The 19,239-nt window shown below is 37.1% G+C and overlaps 1 protein-coding gene across 1 annotated transcript in view; it reads left to right on the top strand.

Annotated features, from left to right (window-relative positions):
- The window catches only part of ANKRD26 (ankyrin repeat domain containing 26), a 47,878-nt gene that overhangs the window by 8,305 nt on the left and 20,334 nt on the right, over positions 1 to 19,239 (top strand). Inside the window, exons 8-24 of the mRNA XM_068189895.1 lie at positions 2,093 to 2,126; positions 2,205 to 2,277; positions 3,483 to 3,543; positions 3,941 to 4,950; positions 5,472 to 5,634; positions 7,151 to 7,212; positions 8,326 to 8,437; positions 10,204 to 10,232; positions 10,333 to 10,399; positions 10,484 to 10,528; positions 12,636 to 12,721; positions 14,379 to 15,368; positions 16,209 to 16,417; positions 16,979 to 17,128; positions 18,071 to 18,104; positions 18,258 to 18,396; positions 18,842 to 19,055. Coding sequence (XP_068045996.1) covers positions 2,093 to 2,126; positions 2,205 to 2,277; positions 3,483 to 3,543; positions 3,941 to 4,950; positions 5,472 to 5,634; positions 7,151 to 7,212; positions 8,326 to 8,437; positions 10,204 to 10,232; positions 10,333 to 10,399; positions 10,484 to 10,528; positions 12,636 to 12,721; positions 14,379 to 15,368; positions 16,209 to 16,417; positions 16,979 to 17,128; positions 18,071 to 18,104; positions 18,258 to 18,396; positions 18,842 to 19,055 — 3,478 coding nt within the window. The remainder of the gene's footprint in view (positions 1 to 2,092; positions 2,127 to 2,204; positions 2,278 to 3,482; positions 3,544 to 3,940; positions 4,951 to 5,471; positions 5,635 to 7,150; positions 7,213 to 8,325; positions 8,438 to 10,203; positions 10,233 to 10,332; positions 10,400 to 10,483; positions 10,529 to 12,635; positions 12,722 to 14,378; positions 15,369 to 16,208; positions 16,418 to 16,978; positions 17,129 to 18,070; positions 18,105 to 18,257; positions 18,397 to 18,841; positions 19,056 to 19,239) is intronic.

Here is a 19,239-nt window from a genome sequence, read left to right on the forward strand (position 1 = left end):
CTGGTACTGATTGAGTTAACAGGAAACTGTGGTATGTACAACTAATTAATATTATTTAAATATTGTGTACTTGCAATAGGAAACAGTAAAAATTAGAGACTTTGTTGATATTTTAACTGTTAGCTTGTCTTTGTTTCACTTTCTAGGTTTTCTCTACATGACATGCACACTGTATTTCATTGTCCAAAAAGCAAAGTGGAGATCAGGAGATGTAGTCATCAAAATTTCCATATGTACCCTGTCTTTAGAACAGACAAAATTTCCATGCTCTTTTGTGTTTAATGCTAGTGGAGGAGATGTCTTCAGGCATGATATGCCTCTGTTTTCTTTTCCCTTTAATGATTCTGCCAAAGACCTTGGATTGCTTGTTATGATAGTTGACAAGAATTATAGTTGACAAGATAGTTATCAAGAACTTGAGGAATGCTGAAATAGCTACTGTGTGGAAGTTGTGTTTGTTTTCCCCTTCTGTTTGGGAATTGAAAGAAGAGCCCTTTTATTTAATCTTAGCTGTTGAGAGTTGAGGGTTGTAGCACTCTTGAAGCTGGATTCCTAGAGGTAAGCTTTCTTTAGTGGATCAGTGATGTGCTAGAATGCACTCTCAACGAGTTTTTTGCAAATAGCCGTAAGTTGGGAGGATCAGTAGATGCCCTTCACAGTAGTGCTGTCATTCAGAAGCATTTACTCTGACAAACTGTGTAATGAACTCTTAGGCTGTCTAGCAAAATTCAGCCAGGGCAAATGCAAAATCTGCACATGGAAAAGAATAATCCCTTGCTACAAAGCATGCTGGCACTTCCTGGCAGGAGAGATACCTTGCTGAGAAAGCTTGATGGGTCTTGGCAGAGTGAGCTGAGAATGAGCCAGCAGCAGGGTGCCCTGGCAACAGTGTCCTGAGTTGTATTAAGAGCAGCACATAGCCAAGAGATTGAGGAAAGTGATTATCCACCTCTACTTGGCACTCTCTGGATTATGTCCAGTGCTCTGGGTGTAATTTGAGCCTCCAGTGCAAGAGAGATTTGTCTTTCAACACTGAGCAAGTTCAGTGGAAAGCCATCAGATTCGTCAGGGACAGGAATATTTTGCCCTTTGAGGACAGGTTGAGGAAACTGGAATTTTTCAGCCTAGAGAAGTGAATTTGCAGGGGACCTAACAGCAGCTTCTAGTATATGTGAGAAGACAAAGCCAGGTGCTTCCCAGTGGTACATTGACAGGAGGCGGAGATATAAGGGGCATAAATGGCAACAACATAGTTTCTAATTGGATGTGGGAACAGTAAAACAGAGAGGTTGTGCAGTCTCCCTTCTTGGAAGTGTTTAAGACCAGACTGGATAAAGCCCTGAACGACCTTATCTGACCTCATAACTGAGCTCACTTTGAGAAGGCTGGCTAAGAGACTTCCTGAGGTTCTTTCTGACCTGATTTATCCTATTATCCTACGTGCAAGTCATGTTTGTAACACCAATGAAAACTTGGAGTGTGCTATAGAGTGCCCTGGGTTTGCCACTTTTGTCTGCTGAATTCCCTTTTTGATGTAGTTTACAGAAGTGTTGGTGATTCTTGTACTTCAGCTTTAGTGCTTGATTATGCTTTTTGATTTTCATTACCTTTGCAAAACAATCTGTAACTGGGTAGAGCAGCAGATAGTGTAATACCTAGCGTAATGTTATACATGATGCTGCATAAAATAATAAATCTCTGCATGCGGTGTGTACTTGTGTGTAAGATGAAGACTTTGAAAGTTCTTAATGTCTTGCTAAACCACCACTATTTAGTTAATTGTTTACTAATATAGGATATTAATGCTACACTTGTTTGGTTTGGGTTTTTTTGGTTATTTTTTTGGGGTTTTGTTTTTGGGTTTTTTTGGTTGGGGTTTTTTGTTTTTTTTTTTTTTTTAATTCAGTGTTGTTTGAAGATGCAGTTTTGTTTTGGAAATGCAGTCACTTATGCCACCTTGTACTGAGTTTACTACCCAAAGCATTATTCTATAATGATGTGTAGAGTTGCCCATGTAAAATGTTTAATTTTTAAATGGTTAATTTTTAGCATGCTAAATTTAATTTCAATATGTTGATTAATGTTTGAACAGCAATAGATGACTTCTCCCAAGGAGACTCAATAAGGTGAGACTGTAAAAATAATAATACTTACCTGAGGAATTACTTGAGAGACACAGTACTCATTTTGCTTTGCTTTTAAAGAAGCTCTGAGAAAGAGGGGAGCGATGACAGTTGGCATACCTCTGAGGAAGAGGAACTTGATTTTACCCCCAAGGTATGGTACATTTACAGGAAAAATAGCCTGTAAAAATAAGGGGTTTGAAGGCAAATTTTCTTTGGAACTGAAAGAAACTGCAGCTCCAGCCAATATTGTTTTCTCTTTAAAGTAATCTCTGGCCTGCCAGCCTTCCTTCTGCTATGAGATTTTCCTAAAGGACCTGTAGCTGTGACAGCGTATGCAGTAGATTTGTAATTTGAAGCCCAAAAGCAGTAGGTGACAAGATAACCACATAGTTTTATATTTTTTCTTGTTTATATGAATCAGGTTTGCAGACTTGAAAAATTTCTGAGTTATTATTATAACCTAGCCTGTTCTTGTCCAATCATTGTTATTGTTTTCTGTAAATTTGGGGATAGATTCCTAAGTGATAAAGGACATTTATTTATCAAGATCTACAAAAATCCTCATCACCTAGTTCTCCTTTCCTCAGCAGGTTCCTCAAGAGTGCTCAAAGAACAGATGATTTACTCGAATGGGTCATCTATTTTCTTCTACAAGATGACATTCAGTACTTGCATGTCACACTGCATGTTTTTCCTTGTTTTTTTTAAATACTTTTTTGTTAGATACAAGCTCTCATGCTTACTGTTTTTACTAATGATCTGTAGAATTATGAACTTCTGAGTGATGTCTGGAGCATCAACTCTGTTTCACTGGCATTGTGCTGTGATGTAGAACCTGAGTGTGGTAGTTCAACCCACTCTGTAATGCTGGAGATGCAAGCATGTTTAGTTTTAACTTGATTTTATTTTGTTGCACTGATTTAAATAGAAATTATACATTTTTCTTCCATGATTTTGAAATTTAGGGGTATTTTTAGTGTACTTGTAGGGAATAAATTTATGTATTAAGTATGGGGATCTTAATAGTTACTTACTTTGTGCACATTTGCAAGTAAGCATCCTGAAAATGCACTTTCAAATATAATTGAATTTTACTTAAGTATTACAAATATTAGAAACAGATTTTGAGAATGGTTATGTACATAAACATTTTTGAAAACAATTTGCAAAAGGGTGCCTGCAAGTGTGAAATACTTACTGAACTTGATATGAGAGGAGTGTTTGTGTAGTTAGAAGTATAGGACAGAGCCAGCACTACCATAAGAATAGTCTGATTATATTTTTTGTTCAATATTTGATATGAACAAAGGATTTGTTGTTGTTAATGTTAAAAAAACCTTAAATCTTTATTTACAGAAGCTGCAGAAACCAAACCTGACGCTGTTAATGAATGCTTCACAGCAGTTCAGGAAAAATAGTAAGTTAATTTGCAAAAGATTGCATGATACACTGATATATAAGGTAGACTTGCTAAGTAAGTTTTTTGGTTAGTTTGGGGGGAGGGGGTTTAAATAGCAAATGAGAAAAGTAGCATTTTGTAAACATGGCACTTGATAATTCAGTATAAAATAACTCATTAAAATGAAGATATTAATCCTCTTTTAAGCCCCTTTCCTTTATCAAGTTCATCCTCCATCCCACCTAACCTCTCAATTTCTAGGCATTCCCAAATGGCTCCTCTCTTGTACATTAATCTGATAACATGCCTATTACTGTTTATATAATTCTTTCTGTTCACATGCATTTTTCTTTTTTTTTTTTTTTTTTTTTTTTTTTTTTTTTTTTTTTCTTTTTTTTTTTTTTTGTATTTTAAGATGATGGTGATGGTTCTGGAATTGAAAGCCCTAAATCACCAAAGAAAAGTCTCAAACAAAGAATCCCATCAGATGCAAATGTGAACAAAGGGGACAGTGAAGAATTGTTTGATCAAGATGTCTCAGCTGCAAGCAACCTGGATGAAGAAGAATTGGAGGAGGAAGAGGAGGAGGAAGAGGATGAAAATGACAATGAAGATGGTGATGAAGATTATGAGGAGGAAGAGGAGGAGGAGGATGATGATGAAGATTTTACTGAAGATGAAAAGGAGGAAGGAGAGCTGAAGGATGAAGAAACTCAGTCTAATGAAATACTGGAAGAGGAGAAAACAGAACCTGAAGGGGAAATGAATCAGAAATTAGAGTATTTCAGTAAAGAAAAGTATGAAAGGGATGCTCAATGGGGAACAAGCAATGTCTGTGATGATGATGAAATAAATAAGGAACATGATGAAAAGGTGGAGGAATCTGTTGATACTCCTCTGTCTTTCACAGCTGGGTCTTGTGAAAGGTTTCAAGAAAATAAAATGGCAGTGTCTCCAAAGATCATGAATAATGAAGTATCTTGCAAGTCAGTACCAAAACAAGCTGTCTTTCAAAATCTAAATAATCTGCAAGATGTGCAAGAAAGCAGGAACAGAAAAAGCATGATTGAGGAGAAATTTCACAGAAATGCTGACTCCTGTTTTCCAAACTCTGAAGTGACAGACTGGAAAAAAGAGATTCCTCAGCCTCTCTTAGATAGTTGTGGTGTTAAGGAGAAAAGGTCAAACTTCAGTAATGGCTTTGAAAGTGGCAATAATTCTTGGTTAGCAGAAAAAAACTCAGGACCTGAAAGTGAAGGACCAACCTCTGTCATACTTGAACATGTGGATAATGAAGATACTGAAGAAGAGGAATACGAAGGAGTAGATGATAAAGTCTGTAAACCACTGAAAAAAGAAAGTAAAAACTTGCACTTAAATAAGCAAGAAGAAAATTTGAGAGCAGCATTTCATTCAAGCAGCGAAGTAAGTATATAAGGATGATTCAATCACAAGGGTATTTTCTGAGGGTCAGATAGGTAAGGAGTACATCCTAAACCAGATTTCTCTTAATACTTATTTTTCACATATATCCATCTTTTGATCATCTGTTTTTGATGTTAGTGTCTTACTTGGAGTCAAAACAGTTTCTTTGCTATGGTATGGTAATATTTTAAAGTATGGAAAAAGAATAGGCAGTAGATTCTTGAATCAGATTTTTCTCAGTTCTGTGTTACAGTGTTTGTCCATGAAGTTTTACTACCATTTAGGAAAATTCATGGTGTGATAGCTGAAAGTGAGGAAACAAAAAGAATTTTGTATAAGATTGAGAGCAGGAAACTAATGATTTTCCATGGAGCAAAGTAGAGGAAAAAATAAATATGCTCTGGAATGTTGGAACTTAAATGAAGCTGGAGTTAGACTGGCATGAGGAATTGCTTATGGAGGAACAGCAAAGATGATGTTTGTTACTGTTCATTTCAGCTGTTTTGGTTGATCTCTTTTAGGAAGAATCATCTGAATATGAAGAGAAGGAAGGTGCTGGCAAAAAGCTACAAATTACAGTCGCTAATGATGTGAAAAGTTCTGTTTGTAATGATAGGCATGAAGTCCACAAAGCTTCAAAGGACAACTCTGGTGAGAGAAATTACTTTGTAAATTGTGACCCAAGTTCTTCCTCTACAAATATTAATGCATAGAAAACGAATTAAATGGTGACTGACTTTTAGGATAGCAAAATTTTCTCTTCCCTGTGAGTCCCAGTGGGCATTGGCAGAGAAGGAAAGCAGATTGTGTTGCTTTTCATTCATTCTTAAAGAACTGAAATTGTAGCATTGTATATGAAGCAATGCGATACGAAGCAAGTGCCATTCTTGATTTGTTGCTATGTTCTCCCTGAAGTGATCTGAACAAAATGCACAGATGACAAAGAGAAGGAGGACTAGAGTGTCTTGAGTGACAACAGTATTCCCTTTTATGACAAGCACTGTCACATTAAACGGCTGTAATTTCTCTTGGCTGAAGCCTGGGAAGGGTTGGAGTCAAGCTGAGAGAAAGCTGTTCCAGTGCCTCCTCTTGTGCAGTTTTAAAATGTGGAAGGTCTCTCCAGCACCACACGTGTGTGCTTGGAAAAATTACCAGCCTAGTCAGAGTAGAGCACTTTGGTACTTATGTGAGGTCTGACAGTAGGAAGACAAAGCACCATTTCCATTGTCTGTCTCCAGTGAGTATATTGTTGTAATAGATGTTACTAGAGCATGTGTAGCTGCTGCTCAGATGCTATACAGTGGGCACTGGCAGAACCTGCTATATCCGGGTGTTGTGCCTATACCTGCTCATCTGCCTATATGTGTTTTACCATAAGTGTGTATTTGGCATGGTGTAAGTAGTCAGAGTTCAGATTGGAACCAGCAGTTGCCTCTTCTGGTGTGGGTGCCCTCACAGGCATCCAGCTCCTTCCCCCTTCTTTATATGTATGTGTCCACACAATTGAATCCTGAATCAGTTTTTCCTAATGGTGTAGCTTAAAAAATAAATACAATAGTAAAATCTGGCTAGTAACCCCTTGAGACTGAACCTTAAAATTATCTTAAAATTGTAGGGAAGGGGTTTGAATTTTAACCCTCCCAAGACAGAAATTGCTTTTGTGTGTTTGCGTCAAGTGTTTGAGGTGTGAGCCTCTATTTTTAAATGGCAATGCTTAGGTGTCTAGCTTCTGGGAAGGGGCTGGGTAACAGCTTTTTCAGGGAAGATCTTTCCTAGTAGCACAACAAAGGGAGCTTGTTTCTTGGTGACTTTGTGCCTGTTAGTGTGAGGAGGTTTTGGATAGTGTTTCTGTGGTACCTCCTGTACAGTGGAAAGTGATAGCAAATGCCAAATTTGGAGTTACAGGGTGGAGAGACCTTAACTCTGTATACAACAGAACTGCAGGACACTGGAGTATCTTCCCGAATGTTACCCAAGCATGTTGAATATTGCCTGTAGCTTTGTTAGCTGTTGTGCATAGCCCTAGTCTTTTGATAGAAAGGAACCAAAAGGAGCTGGAAGTATAAAGGAGGTAACATGATGTGTCTGGGTGAGAAGAAACACTTGAATTAAACTTGCTTCTTAGTTTGTCGTCATCAATGGAACCTGCATCTTTGGATGTACAAACACTCAAGTATCTCACTTCTTACCTTAATTTTAGGTGCCCTTCCAACAATGGGAGCAGAGCAAGAGGAAGATGCTGAATCTCCCTGGGATTCCGAGGTACATTTTGTGAAGGACACAAGGGTTTCCACTGCAGGAAGTAGAAGTAAGATCCAGAATCACCTGAGAGCATCCTTTTCATTTGGACACTACTGTAGGTAGTGTCAGTAGGACACTACGGTTGATAAGGCTTATTTCCTCTTTTTTCCTTTTGCCATACGTTTGTAACTGGGAGCTCTTGAAATACTTCTGCTCTAGGCCAGCTGCTCAGTTAGGATTGGGATGAATTTAGGTTGAGCTAATGGCTTGGGTCACAGCAAACTGGCCTTTGAGTTTGGTTTCTAGTATAGTCCTGAAACAGTGAAGTTCTTAGCTGCTTAAAATATACTGACCTTTTCACAGTGGCTGGCAGGATTGTTGCTTTTTCACCATACAGCCCTAGTCTGCTGACCTGGTTAGCTGTTGCCCTTGGGGTCTACAAGCTAGATGGATAGCTGCTTCTGAACAGATCCTCTCTACCTTTTGTAGGTGTACTCTGGGCCTCTTTAAAATCCTGTTCAACAGAGGCGCTACACATGCTGGCCTTGTTTGCCTTTTTCATTCTTTCTGTCTGTAGCTAAGTCCCTCTGATTCTTCTTTGGAGAAAAAAGAACTCTTTTCATCCTCTTCTTAAAAATACAAGGCTCAAACATTATTAGTTTTAAGGTAGTTTTAAGCTCTGCCTTGCTAATCTTTGTTCAGTCCAAATGGCTCTTGCAATTGGGAGCAGCACTGTGTTAATTCACTGCTGCAGGATATATGCCTAGGGAATGTCAGTACCAACTTGAATATCATATATGAGTTCAGTACAAATGTTGGACCACTGCCGACATGCAGCTGTTGGTTCACAACCTGTATCTTGAGTTACCATGTTAATTCTTGTTTGTGGTTGTCCAGTTTGTCAGCATGGCAGATTAGTGGTATGAAGTTTTTGCTTAAGATCTGAAAACAAACACAGTTTCTGAGATTTTCCAGTACACCGTGTTTTGATAAATTCTTGCTAAGGGCCTTAACAAACATTTTTATATCTAGAATATATTTGATACTATGCTACATGAATTGGTTTAGCAGGAACTTTTTCTATAGAAATGAGTCAAAAATGCACTTGTACCAATTTTCATTCATATGTTTTAGGTTACACAGGCGGATTCTGAAATGCCAAGAAAAATACCATGTGGTGTGCTGCTCCCAGCTGCAGAGAGACTTGGAGCATGCTCCCAGTTTGTTTCAGGGGAAAGTAACAATGGTAACTTCGTGCTGGGCTAATGTTTGTCTGTAAGCATTTATAGGCTAAGGTAAACTTTTACCAGTGTCTGTCTTAGAAATGCTGTCACGGTGTGAGTGCAAACCATAACAATGAAGTGCTTATTGTTAATTAATGCCAGTAATCACAGCACTTGCTGGCCAGTTTGTAAAGAAAATTCTTTGTATTTTTGTGTTCTTCCAGTGAGTATCTAGTTTTTTTGATTCAGGTTCTTGTTTCATAGCAATGACAGTGTATGTCTATTAGGACTGACCTTTCTCAACATTTAACATTCTTAGATGATAATGCAGCAGAAGACAGCTATGATCTGGCTTAGCATTTTTTTCACCCCTAGCTTAACCTTTGATAGCATTTTGATAGCTTTATGTTCTGCTTTGCCTAGGAGCTAAAGTAGGACTACAAGTACAGGGATTTTTTGCTGAGGATTTCTGCCTGTGGTTTGTGACACTGTCTCTTGAGTGTCTTGAGCAAGACTTTGCAAGCTTCCAGGAGTTTCAAATGTAGTTGTTAACTATTTGTGACGGAATTCTGCTTAGACAAGAATTCTTCTAAGACAAGTTTAGGATCAGTGTGAAAAGATGGTAAAAGGTGGTTATGGTAATCTTTCTAAGGTCTTTCCACACTGCTGGACCACCAGGTTTATTGAAATTGAATACTATTTGTTTTTTAATTCTGGTTTGGGGTTTTTTTTAATATAAAATAAAAAAAAATTATTTAAATGTAATATTTTTGCCCTGGAGCCATGCCTAATAATTCTAAGTATTCTTTCAATTGCTTATTTAGTCATGTACAACCGTATGATGACTTAAGCAGAGGATTTGAGAAGTACAGGTGGGATTGTGTGGGTTTGGAAATGATTTAATGTTGGACAAAATTTTTAAAAATATTTGGAACTATGTTCTAAATGTAGGTTAAAACCAGACAATGTTTGTTTCTGTTGTTCCCCTGCAAGCTAAACCACAACAATCAGATGAACACTGCCTTGATTTTACCTTGTTAGACATATATGAGGTTTCTCTGTCTGCACCCATGCTTTCTTAGTCCCATCAATGGAGAACAAAATGCTCATCAATATTAAGCACTTGCAGAATAATCACACAGAATCACAGAATGACTAGGTTGGAAGAGACCTTCAAGATCATCGAGTCCAACTCATGCCATAAACACCTCAACTAAACCGTGGTACCACGTGCCATATCCATTCTTTTTTTGAACACATCCAGGGATGGTGACTCCACCACCTCCCCAGGCAGGCCATTCCAATATTTTATCAGTCTTTCTGTGAAAAACTTCTTCCCAATACCTAACCTATATTTCCCCTGACGCAGCTTGAGACTGTTGACCTCTCATTCTGACAATTGTTGCCATAGTCATAGCCATAGTGCTGTTTTATGATCATTCATTACAGCAGACCAGCTTTGGCTTTTGAAATAATCCTTTTAGAAAGCAGGATTCATCTCCTCAAAAGGATGAAATAGTTTAATCTTGTTCTGTTAACAAGCATGACCTTACTGCTTCACCTATATTGTCCTAGTTCTGTGATAATTATTTTTTAAATCCAAGGTGTTTTTTCTTGTATACTAAGACACATGCTGCATGATGAGGTAAATGCAATATTCAGTATTGTAGTCTTGATGAAATAATGCTTGTGACTAATACTTAGTTGTAGAAACTACTGATGTTGAATGGAGTAAAAGGTACCCAAAATTTAAAAAAATAACATTTCCCAAAATATTTTTCACTTCCAGGTTTTTTGGATAAACCCAACAATTCACAGGTAAGCATTTTTTCATGTTAGACAAACTACTTATTCTGCTCATTAAATAGTTTGTATTTACTTTGAATTTGGTGTTTTATCATTGAATTGTCTTTCATAGCTGAAGACTCCCATATCTGCTTTGGAAAGGCACAAAACTTCTTCTGAAAACAGACAGCAGAAATCAGGTAATATTTGCCTTAAGTGGTTCTTGGTTTAGCTTCATAATCTTTTAGGAGTATTTAATAAGGCATCTGTTTTATGTTTTGCAGATCTATTGCAGGAATTTGATTTAGAAGATGTCGAGGATATTGAAGGTATTCATGACCATCTCTTTGTCATGTTCTTTCATGGACAGACACATTGTAATTGCAAATCTTTTCTTGATTTTAAATTAATGGTTCTAACAAGGTGCTCTGGAAGCAGAAGGACTACTGAAATATACACCTGTACATGTTTGCTCCCTCCTATAGTCTGCCCTTCCATGATGTTGGCTTCCTCCAGCATACATGTTGTCATCTCCCCTTTTCAGGTAGTTTTGAAGATGGAGGATGCCTTGTGTCTTTCCTGCCTTTTCCCTCGTTCTCTGCCGGTTACACAGAAACTTCAAGATTGATTAAACACTATGTGAAATAGATCTTATGGGCTCCAAAGGTCCTAAAATCTTACTTAAAGACTGAGACTTCAAACTTAACATAGCTGCTGTTGAAAACTTCTCTGATGGGCAAGACTAAATGGGAGTTTGGGTTGCTTTTGATTACAGCAGTCTTGATAGTGATAACTTAGGATATCCTCTGCAGTAATTTCTGTGGTGCTACCTACAAATGTTCCTCAACCCACCAGCACATCTGTCTTTTTTTTACTGCTGGCTGGAGCCTTCATCTGCACCAGCAAACAGTTTGGTACTGAGATATCTATAAGCATGAGTAAAATCTAAAGCTCCTCTTGTTGAAAAACAAAGAAAAGGAAAAAATTGCCTGTGTTCCTTATAGTACATTTTTCTTATATAATTCCTAATTATTGCTGTTATTATTGTCTTTAGTATTTTTGAGACTATCTGAAATGCACCAGAATTATCAAGAGATCATCATAACAACCCTGTGAAATAAGTGCTGTCAATCCACTAATGACTGTGTAATGCCTTGTACTGAAATCCCCAACAATCTATTCTACAAAAGATCCCAGAAATTTTACCCAGCAGTGAGGTGGGAGGAAAAGGTTGTTACTTCACACTGTGTAATTTGGGGTCAGAATTGACCTCTGGAGACCTTTATGACTGACTGAGGAGCTTATACTCCAGTTCAGACGTAAAGTTGTAACTCTGAGCTTGTATCAAATGTTAAGAACCCTTCAAGGAATGAAGGCTTGCAAAAGTACTCACCCAAAGCAGAAAATGCCAAGAAGTGAGGTTGTGCCCTTTTGTATATTTGTGATGATACCTACCTATTTTTCTCAGTCTTGCTCATTTTTCTTGTAGGAAGGATATTGTGTCCCTCTTTAGCAGTGAAACTTTGTGTATAGAAAGGCTATTGTGCAGAGTGATACGGGTGAAAAACCTCCATCTCTTGTTTTTAGATTCCCCAGTTGAGTTGCTAAGACTTGTTTCTTTGTGAAAACTTGTCACTTGAAAGTGTACAATGTGCCTTCCACAAGAACAATGACAGTGAGATGCTGCTTCTAGATTGTGTCTAGAAGCATTATCTGGATTATCTGGAGTGCAGTTCTTTGGTGTAACAGAGATTCAGGGTAGGCTGCCAGACTGGGTGAATACATCTGAGAAGTTTGTGACCTGCGATACTATATAGAAATTCTGGGAGAGGGAAGAGTGGAATCCGGTTTTCAACAGTATAAGCAAAGTGTTCAGATTATGTATTGTTTCTCAGCATGATACAAGTCTGTTTTTCGCTTTCCAGCTGTGTCTTCTGCAACAGATAAGGTAGCAGTTTGAAATACTCAGTTCAGATTCATGCCTAGAGACAGATTTGTTTCATGGATAGAGTAAAGCTGGGGCCTTAAAATATTTCAAATCTGTGATTTTTCTCATGATTTTTTTTGTGTACTGCACATATGCACATAGGGAAATTATAGTTGCTGGAGCCATGTAACTATTTACTGTATGACACACAGCGTTTCAAAGAGAAGGACCAAGATAATGCACCTTTAAGAAACAGGATTGGTTGTTTTGTGACCTCTTGCAGCAATTTTCAGCAAATTTCCTTTAAATGCCTTGTAAGAAAGCAATGTACACAGATGCATCTTCAATCTGTTTTATGGTAATTTTTGTCTATAAGAACTCACAAATTAGAGGTGATGCATTATTTTGTGTTAAGATTTTTATCACAAATATGATTCAAGATGCAGTCTAGATGTAAATAAGTAGTATTAGGTCATGCTGGTTATCAAAATACAGTTTTTTCAATGTAGGTGAATACTCTGGATCTACTTTTTATATGTCATCAGCAGCTGAAAAAGATGATGATAAGGATGCCATTGAAAACTATGGAGTGTGGGTATGTAACACCAAAGATTTTGAATTAAGAGTCTGAATTAGTAAATTGTTTTATATACTGTAAAGCAAAGAATTATATATTATACACATGTGAAGTGAAGGATATTTACCAGTCAGTTAATAATTCTCGAGAATCCTGTAGATAAAGGTTGTATAACAGCCTGAATTAAAATGGGATGCAGTCTTTTTATGGTGGGGGAAAATTCCTATTATTATATTGGATACTTGTTGTTGGACTAATTTGTTTCCAGCTGATTTACTTAGACTTTGTTCAGTGTTTTTCTTTTTGCACAGTGCTGAGAAACAGTCCAGTCAAATTCTTTTTTTTTCTCTATGAAAAATGCACATTCAAGTAAAGAAGGAAATTTGTCTAGAGTGTGCTGATCTATTGGATTAAGAATGCCTGGTCTTCCACTTTGTAACAGAAGAAGAAACAAAAAAATAGTTAAATTTTGTGACCTCTATGCTTTCCCTGTCTCTGCAAAATATGTGCTTGTTTGGCCATGTTACTAAGTATTTGAAAATGTTTTTTTCAGAGGGCATTTTAGACAGGAATAAGGCAGGCATCCTGTTTGTGTTGGGCCTACAACAGGAGAAGGGAGAGGGCTGGATAGAGGGTCTGGGGTCTTCTGTAGCACCTCAAGGGACAGTGGAGCAAATTACTTCTACCCCACACCCAGGCAGGATGAAAAACGAACATGCTTAATATTGACAGGCAGAGCATGGATCGTAGGCCTACTGGCAGTGGTAGTGGTTGGGCAATGAACCTGGGGAATGGCGAGGCTGAGACAGATGGGAGCTGGCTGACGTGCTCCTTGCCAGTTCTGAAAGCAGGAATTTTGGCAGAGAGAGAAGGGCTTGGCTAACGAGAGAGAGGAGTTGAGTGGTCTTAGGCCATCTGGGACTAAGGCTGCAGGCCTGCCCGGAAGGCACTAGGAAGCGTATGGGGAAGGAACATCTGAGGAGCAGGGTGTGGGGTCAGGGAAACAAGGGGACTGGGGGGCGTTGAGGTAGGCATGGTGTGGTTTTCACGTAAGTTTGGGTTCCTGACTTTTGGGATGAGGTAAGGAATGGACAGATTTCCCTCATAAATACTTTTCTTTGGATCTTGGAATTAGATTTAACATTTCTGTGCCTTGGGTGAAGAAATAGGCCCAGTTCCAGTTCTCCGTGTGGTGGACAATAAAAAGGTTGTCATGTTCATTAACACTCTATTAGCTTAACTGGCGGGGAATTGTAAAATGCCAGATGGGCATGGAGGAAGGTAGGTGAGGAAACACAGGCAGTTCCAAAGAAAAATGGTATTAAAGCAATAAAACATGAAAAGATAAATTGCTTTCTAACAAAGGCCGCTGGTTACAAAAAGCAGGCAGGCCTAAAGGTGAAAGTAACCCTTATCTAGAAAACTTTAATCCTAGAAAAGCTGTTGTCTCTAATAAGTCCTAGTAGCTAGTAAGTCCTTTATTTTTAAGAAGAAGGTGAGTCAGTGAACCTTTAATTTAGTATTCCTTGATTTATATTATAAAAATTGCTTTCAAAATATCTTTATGCTCTTATTTCTGTTACATGATAGGATGAGTTTGCAATGGAAATTATCTTGATTAACAGTAACTTCCTTTTTCTCTGGTAATCTTATTGTCTGTACCTGTTTACTTAAGGATAAATACATTTTAGAAACTACCAGCTTGATAGAAAAAACAGCACATGAAAATCAGACTGACAAAGCAGAAGTTTCACATCAGGAAGCCCTAACAAAAAATGAGGAATCGTACAGTGCTGACAAGGAGCTAAATCTAAAACCTTGGGAAGAAAGATATGAAAAAATGTGGGTTGAAAATGAGAAAAGGGAATTGAAAACAAATTTTAAAAACATTACAGCAGAGTTGAAGCAGTTATTTGGTGAAAATGAAGCTGAGGAAACTACTTCCCTTGTGGAAGAAACACCAGAAGATGGCTTTGGTGAAGAATTGAAGAGTTCGCACATTATTTCATCTCCTGTGACTGAATCAAGTAATAATTTAGAAAGCCAGGGTGAATTTGGAGGTATTAAACTTAAACTAGGTGAGAATATACCCAAAATGGAAATTGTATTACCAAGTCGTGATGTTCTTCCTGATCAAAAGAGCTTAAAGACAAATGCAGAAGATACCTGGAATACAGATGAAGAAGCTGGCATTAACAATGTAGATAACAGGAGTGTGTCTCTAGCTAAAAGAGAGAAAAAGAAAATGCCTACTATGGAAACAGAAGAGAATGATAATGGAGATAGTAAAAATGCAGAGGAAGGTCCTGCTTACTCCCTGAGACATAGCTTAAAATCAAGTACTTTGGGTGACATATGTAATATTCTTCCTAACATAAGACCTGTTTGTGCAAGTGATGAAAGTGCACATTCTGTAACAGAAATGAAACTTAAAAAGTACTCTGGATTTAATGATGATGTTCCCAAGGACTGCCATATCAACAGTAATATAGGAGAAACAGAAACTGAAAGTCTTTTCACTAGTGCTCAGGAATCAAGTGACATGCTGGAAAGGAGTCTTGACGAAGAGCTAAAACGAGATATGGAAAGATTTAAGACTAAGGTAGGAATACTGCAAACAGTATTCCTGGCTTTGGAGAAAGAGAAGGTACAGCTGCAAAAAGAGGTAGTTCACCTGCCACTCCTTATTCTTTAGTCTTTCTCCATATCAATGGTCCTGTTCACTTCAGCTATTCATCATTAAATGAAGATGCTTTGTGCAAATTAGTTGGTATTTGAATGAAAATACAATACTTATTCATTAAGAGTGCAGTGGAGAGTTGCCTTTTCCCCTTTTTCAGAAAACACAGAATCACTATTGTTCCAGTTTAACAGTATGTGGCACTCAGTTTCAGTGTAAGAAGTTATCACTTCATTTACATATAAAGAAGTGCACACAGTTAAATCAGTTTTAATTCTGAAACAAAGAATGAAAATAGCTTCTGAACAGGGTCTTGACTGAACTTCTCATTTGCTGTGATTTCTGCATGGTGTGTCTTCATTGCCCTTCCCTTAAATTCCTGTTTGCTGTGAGTGGAGTTGTTTCTACTTGTGGGTTTGGAATTTTTTCCCTGCTACCTTGCCTACCCCCCATGGAGAAAGCAGTATCCAAGCACACTTCCACTTGATTTTTTGAATTTCTGTTCTTATAACAAACATTGTGCAGTCCTTCTAACTGTTTAATCCATCAGTAATGCTTTTACATTTTCGTTGTTCATGTTTTAAGATACACTGTTGTTTTCTTTCTAAGGACTATGTTTGTTACATCACAGGATCATGAGTGAATTTGAAGTACTTTCAATTACAATATACTTTGTAATGAAATTTTTGTGAAAATACTTGTCTATATTTTTTTTTTTCATTTTATGCTTCTTCAGAGGTAAACCCTGAATTATTCAATGGTGGATATTGTGTTTCTCTCTTAGGAAAGACTGATTAATACTTGAAACTTAACTTTCTTTTGTAGGTTGAGAAGGAAAAAAGCAAAGAAATATGTTTCAATATGCAGACAGTGGCAAAAGAGGAAAATGTTGATAAATTAAATACACCACCAGGCAACATTAATAATCAGCAGATAAAAGAAAAGCTTACACTGAGGAAGAATGACTCTTCAAAAATGGAAGATGAAAACACTACAGAAGAAAAAGTCAACAAGAATTTTTCCCCTGAGGAGAGGTCAGAAATTATTAAAATGCCAATGAAAGTAGAAACTGAAGACATGATCTCTAATTCATATTTGTAGGATTACTGAAGTATCTTTTAGGTTTTCTAATATTGTACTAGTTGAAGCAGTTTCTTTGATGCTAAAACCAATATTGAGTAGGCCACTGCTTCACAAACATTTAAGAAAAACACTTTTTTTTTTTTTTAGGAAGAGGGAAGAGATATTACCAAATGAATCTTAAAGGTCTGAAAGAGGCATTGATATTTTTATGAAATCCTAAGCAGGAGGATTTTTCTGTCTGTCCTTCAAAGGAATCTCTGCTCTTAATACTTCCTCTAATGTGGATGTAAGATACTGCCTGAATCTAGTTCAGGTTCCACATTCCCCCCTCATTCCTGGGGCAAGGTTTTTTAAATACTTTTAAATACTCCACAATCCTTGGAATTAAGTCTGTGTTTTATCAGAGATTTTTTTTATCTCAGCTGTTTCTGGACATCATCTTATGTCTGTTTCAAATAAATATTTTCTGTTATGTTACTCAATAGGCAATTTTTTTTTTCTGTTTAATGTAGCAAATTTGTCCTGAGTCATGATGTTGCAAAGAGAAATACAGGACAGACTTCAAAGCAGAAGGCTAACCAGCAGATGAGCCCTTCAAGTGGGAATAATTTTCGAGTACCAGATGATAGCACTTTCAGTGAAACATCTCAGGAGGAAGGAAGGTACTGAATATAAGGAGTGTTATAACTAAAACTTACTCAATGATAAAAATTAACCTAAAGCTAAAGGTAAGTTTTTTGCAAACCTGATGTGCACAGTGGTTTTTGTTCCTTCATATGACAATATTTATGTATTCCAAAACACATCTTTTTTGCTTTATGTGCTTTGAACATCTTAGCCAAGTTCATTATAAAGGCAATGTGCACAAGTGCTGAAAAATTACCTGAAGGTCAGTGTATATGCAAACATATATTTTATATTTTTAAAAAGGGAGAGGAGAGACTTACACAGGAACAATGTTGCTATTTCATTACATGCACCTTAGGGTTTGAAGTGTTTTTTATTTGCTTGTTTGTTTTTTTTCTTCAGCTGTATGTCCTCGACTTCTAGCCTACCTCAAACTTAACTGTTGGGGGCAAAATGAGAAACAAAAATTGTCAACAGGGTACAAGCACTGTTCAGCAATATCTAAAACACTGGTGTGTTGTCAGCTCCGATTGTGTCAGAATAGTAACAGACAGCATTGTGTGGGCTCTTCTGAAGAAAATAACTCCATTCCAGTCAGCCTAAGTACACTAGAGACTCCAAAATTACAGTTCTTTGACCTGTAAGGGGAAGAGTCTAAATACTGATGAGAACTAAACCTCTAGTATTAAATAGGGAATGCACATAACTATGTATCTGCATATCTTCATGTCTGTAGCTATATGATTCATATCACTTTGAGTGAACAGTTATTCAACTATTTGCTTAATATCTTGTGAAAAAAAAATCTTCCTATAAGGATGATAATTTTTTTCCAGTATTAACCTATTTCTAAAAAAATAACTTTTGTATTAAATTTTACTTTAATTCCCTACTGAAATTTGGTTTTCATAACAACTTTAGATATTGTTCTTAATGCAAGATAAACATTCCAGAACTGAAATACGTTTGTTTTCCAGACCTGCTGCAAAAACAGCGAGTGAAAAGAACAAGGTACTGTAAAATTAGTTTCTTGATAAATAGTTTCTTCAGCTTTTAATCACTCAGATGGGATCAATCATATATGGACAGTGAATGAAAGAATGAGTAATTCATGCATTTGTAATATTACATAGTTGTATACAGACAATACTGTATTGTTTGTAGGTCAGCATACAAATGGATGTAACTGATGACCTTGATTTAACTCACTCATCTGACACAACATCAGAGGATGTCAAATTACCAACGTCCACCTACAAAGAGGCTGTGTTGCTTTTAGAACAGCTTACTGTGGATCATACAGGTATGTTCTAAAGTCACTTTTTCCTCAGATGTTACAAGTTTCTCTTTTAAAACGTGGTTTCTTTGTGTGCATTCCTAGGTATCTTGATTCATTTATATTTAAGATAACACCTCCCCACCATCCCCTTCATCGCTGACCCCTGTGTATACACAGCAGCTGTTTTTCCTATTTGTTGCCTTTGCCTGAGTGGTGGTTTTGTCTTCTCTTAAATTTATTTTTATGAGGTGCCACCAGCATGGCTGAATGGCTCAGTTGTGCCCTGCAGTTGGTCCATTGTCTCAGTCTGGCATGGGGCAAGCCCTGGCCTCTTCTCACAGAGAAGTCTCACTGCCTTCCTTCACTCTTCCCACTACCAAAACTTTATCACCTACACCAAATCAAATAATTTACACATTAGAAAGTATTTATGCATATGTGCATCTTTGTCTTTTCTATCTTAAAATAGGTTCTGCTATTTTACTGAAAATTCAAAACATACTTCTTAAATATGAACAAATAATAGAGCATGAAAAAAATCGGTATGCAGCGGTCTGGAGAGAAGTAAGAAAATTGCAAAGTGAAAAGGAGGAATCAAAATTAATAGCGGAAGAGACTCAAGATTTGAAATCCATATTGGCTCATCAAGAAGTGGAATGGAAAAGTGATATCCAGAGCCTTAAGTATGCAATCTTGTGTTCTGATAATGTGTTATCTTGTAACAGTATATTTACCAAGGTAAACTTGCAAGTGATAAAAACAGTCAATAGTTTATTTCCATATACTGCAAATGTGATACCATGGATAATGGAATGACAGTAGAATTCTATAAAAAGTTAAAAATTAGAGTAAAAATATGAAATCTGA

This window comes from Anomalospiza imberbis, chromosome 5, assembly GCF_031753505.1.
Source record: "Anomalospiza imberbis isolate Cuckoo-Finch-1a 21T00152 chromosome 5, ASM3175350v1, whole genome shotgun sequence".
NCBI classification, from domain to species: domain Eukaryota; kingdom Metazoa; phylum Chordata; class Aves; order Passeriformes; family Viduidae; genus Anomalospiza; species Anomalospiza imberbis.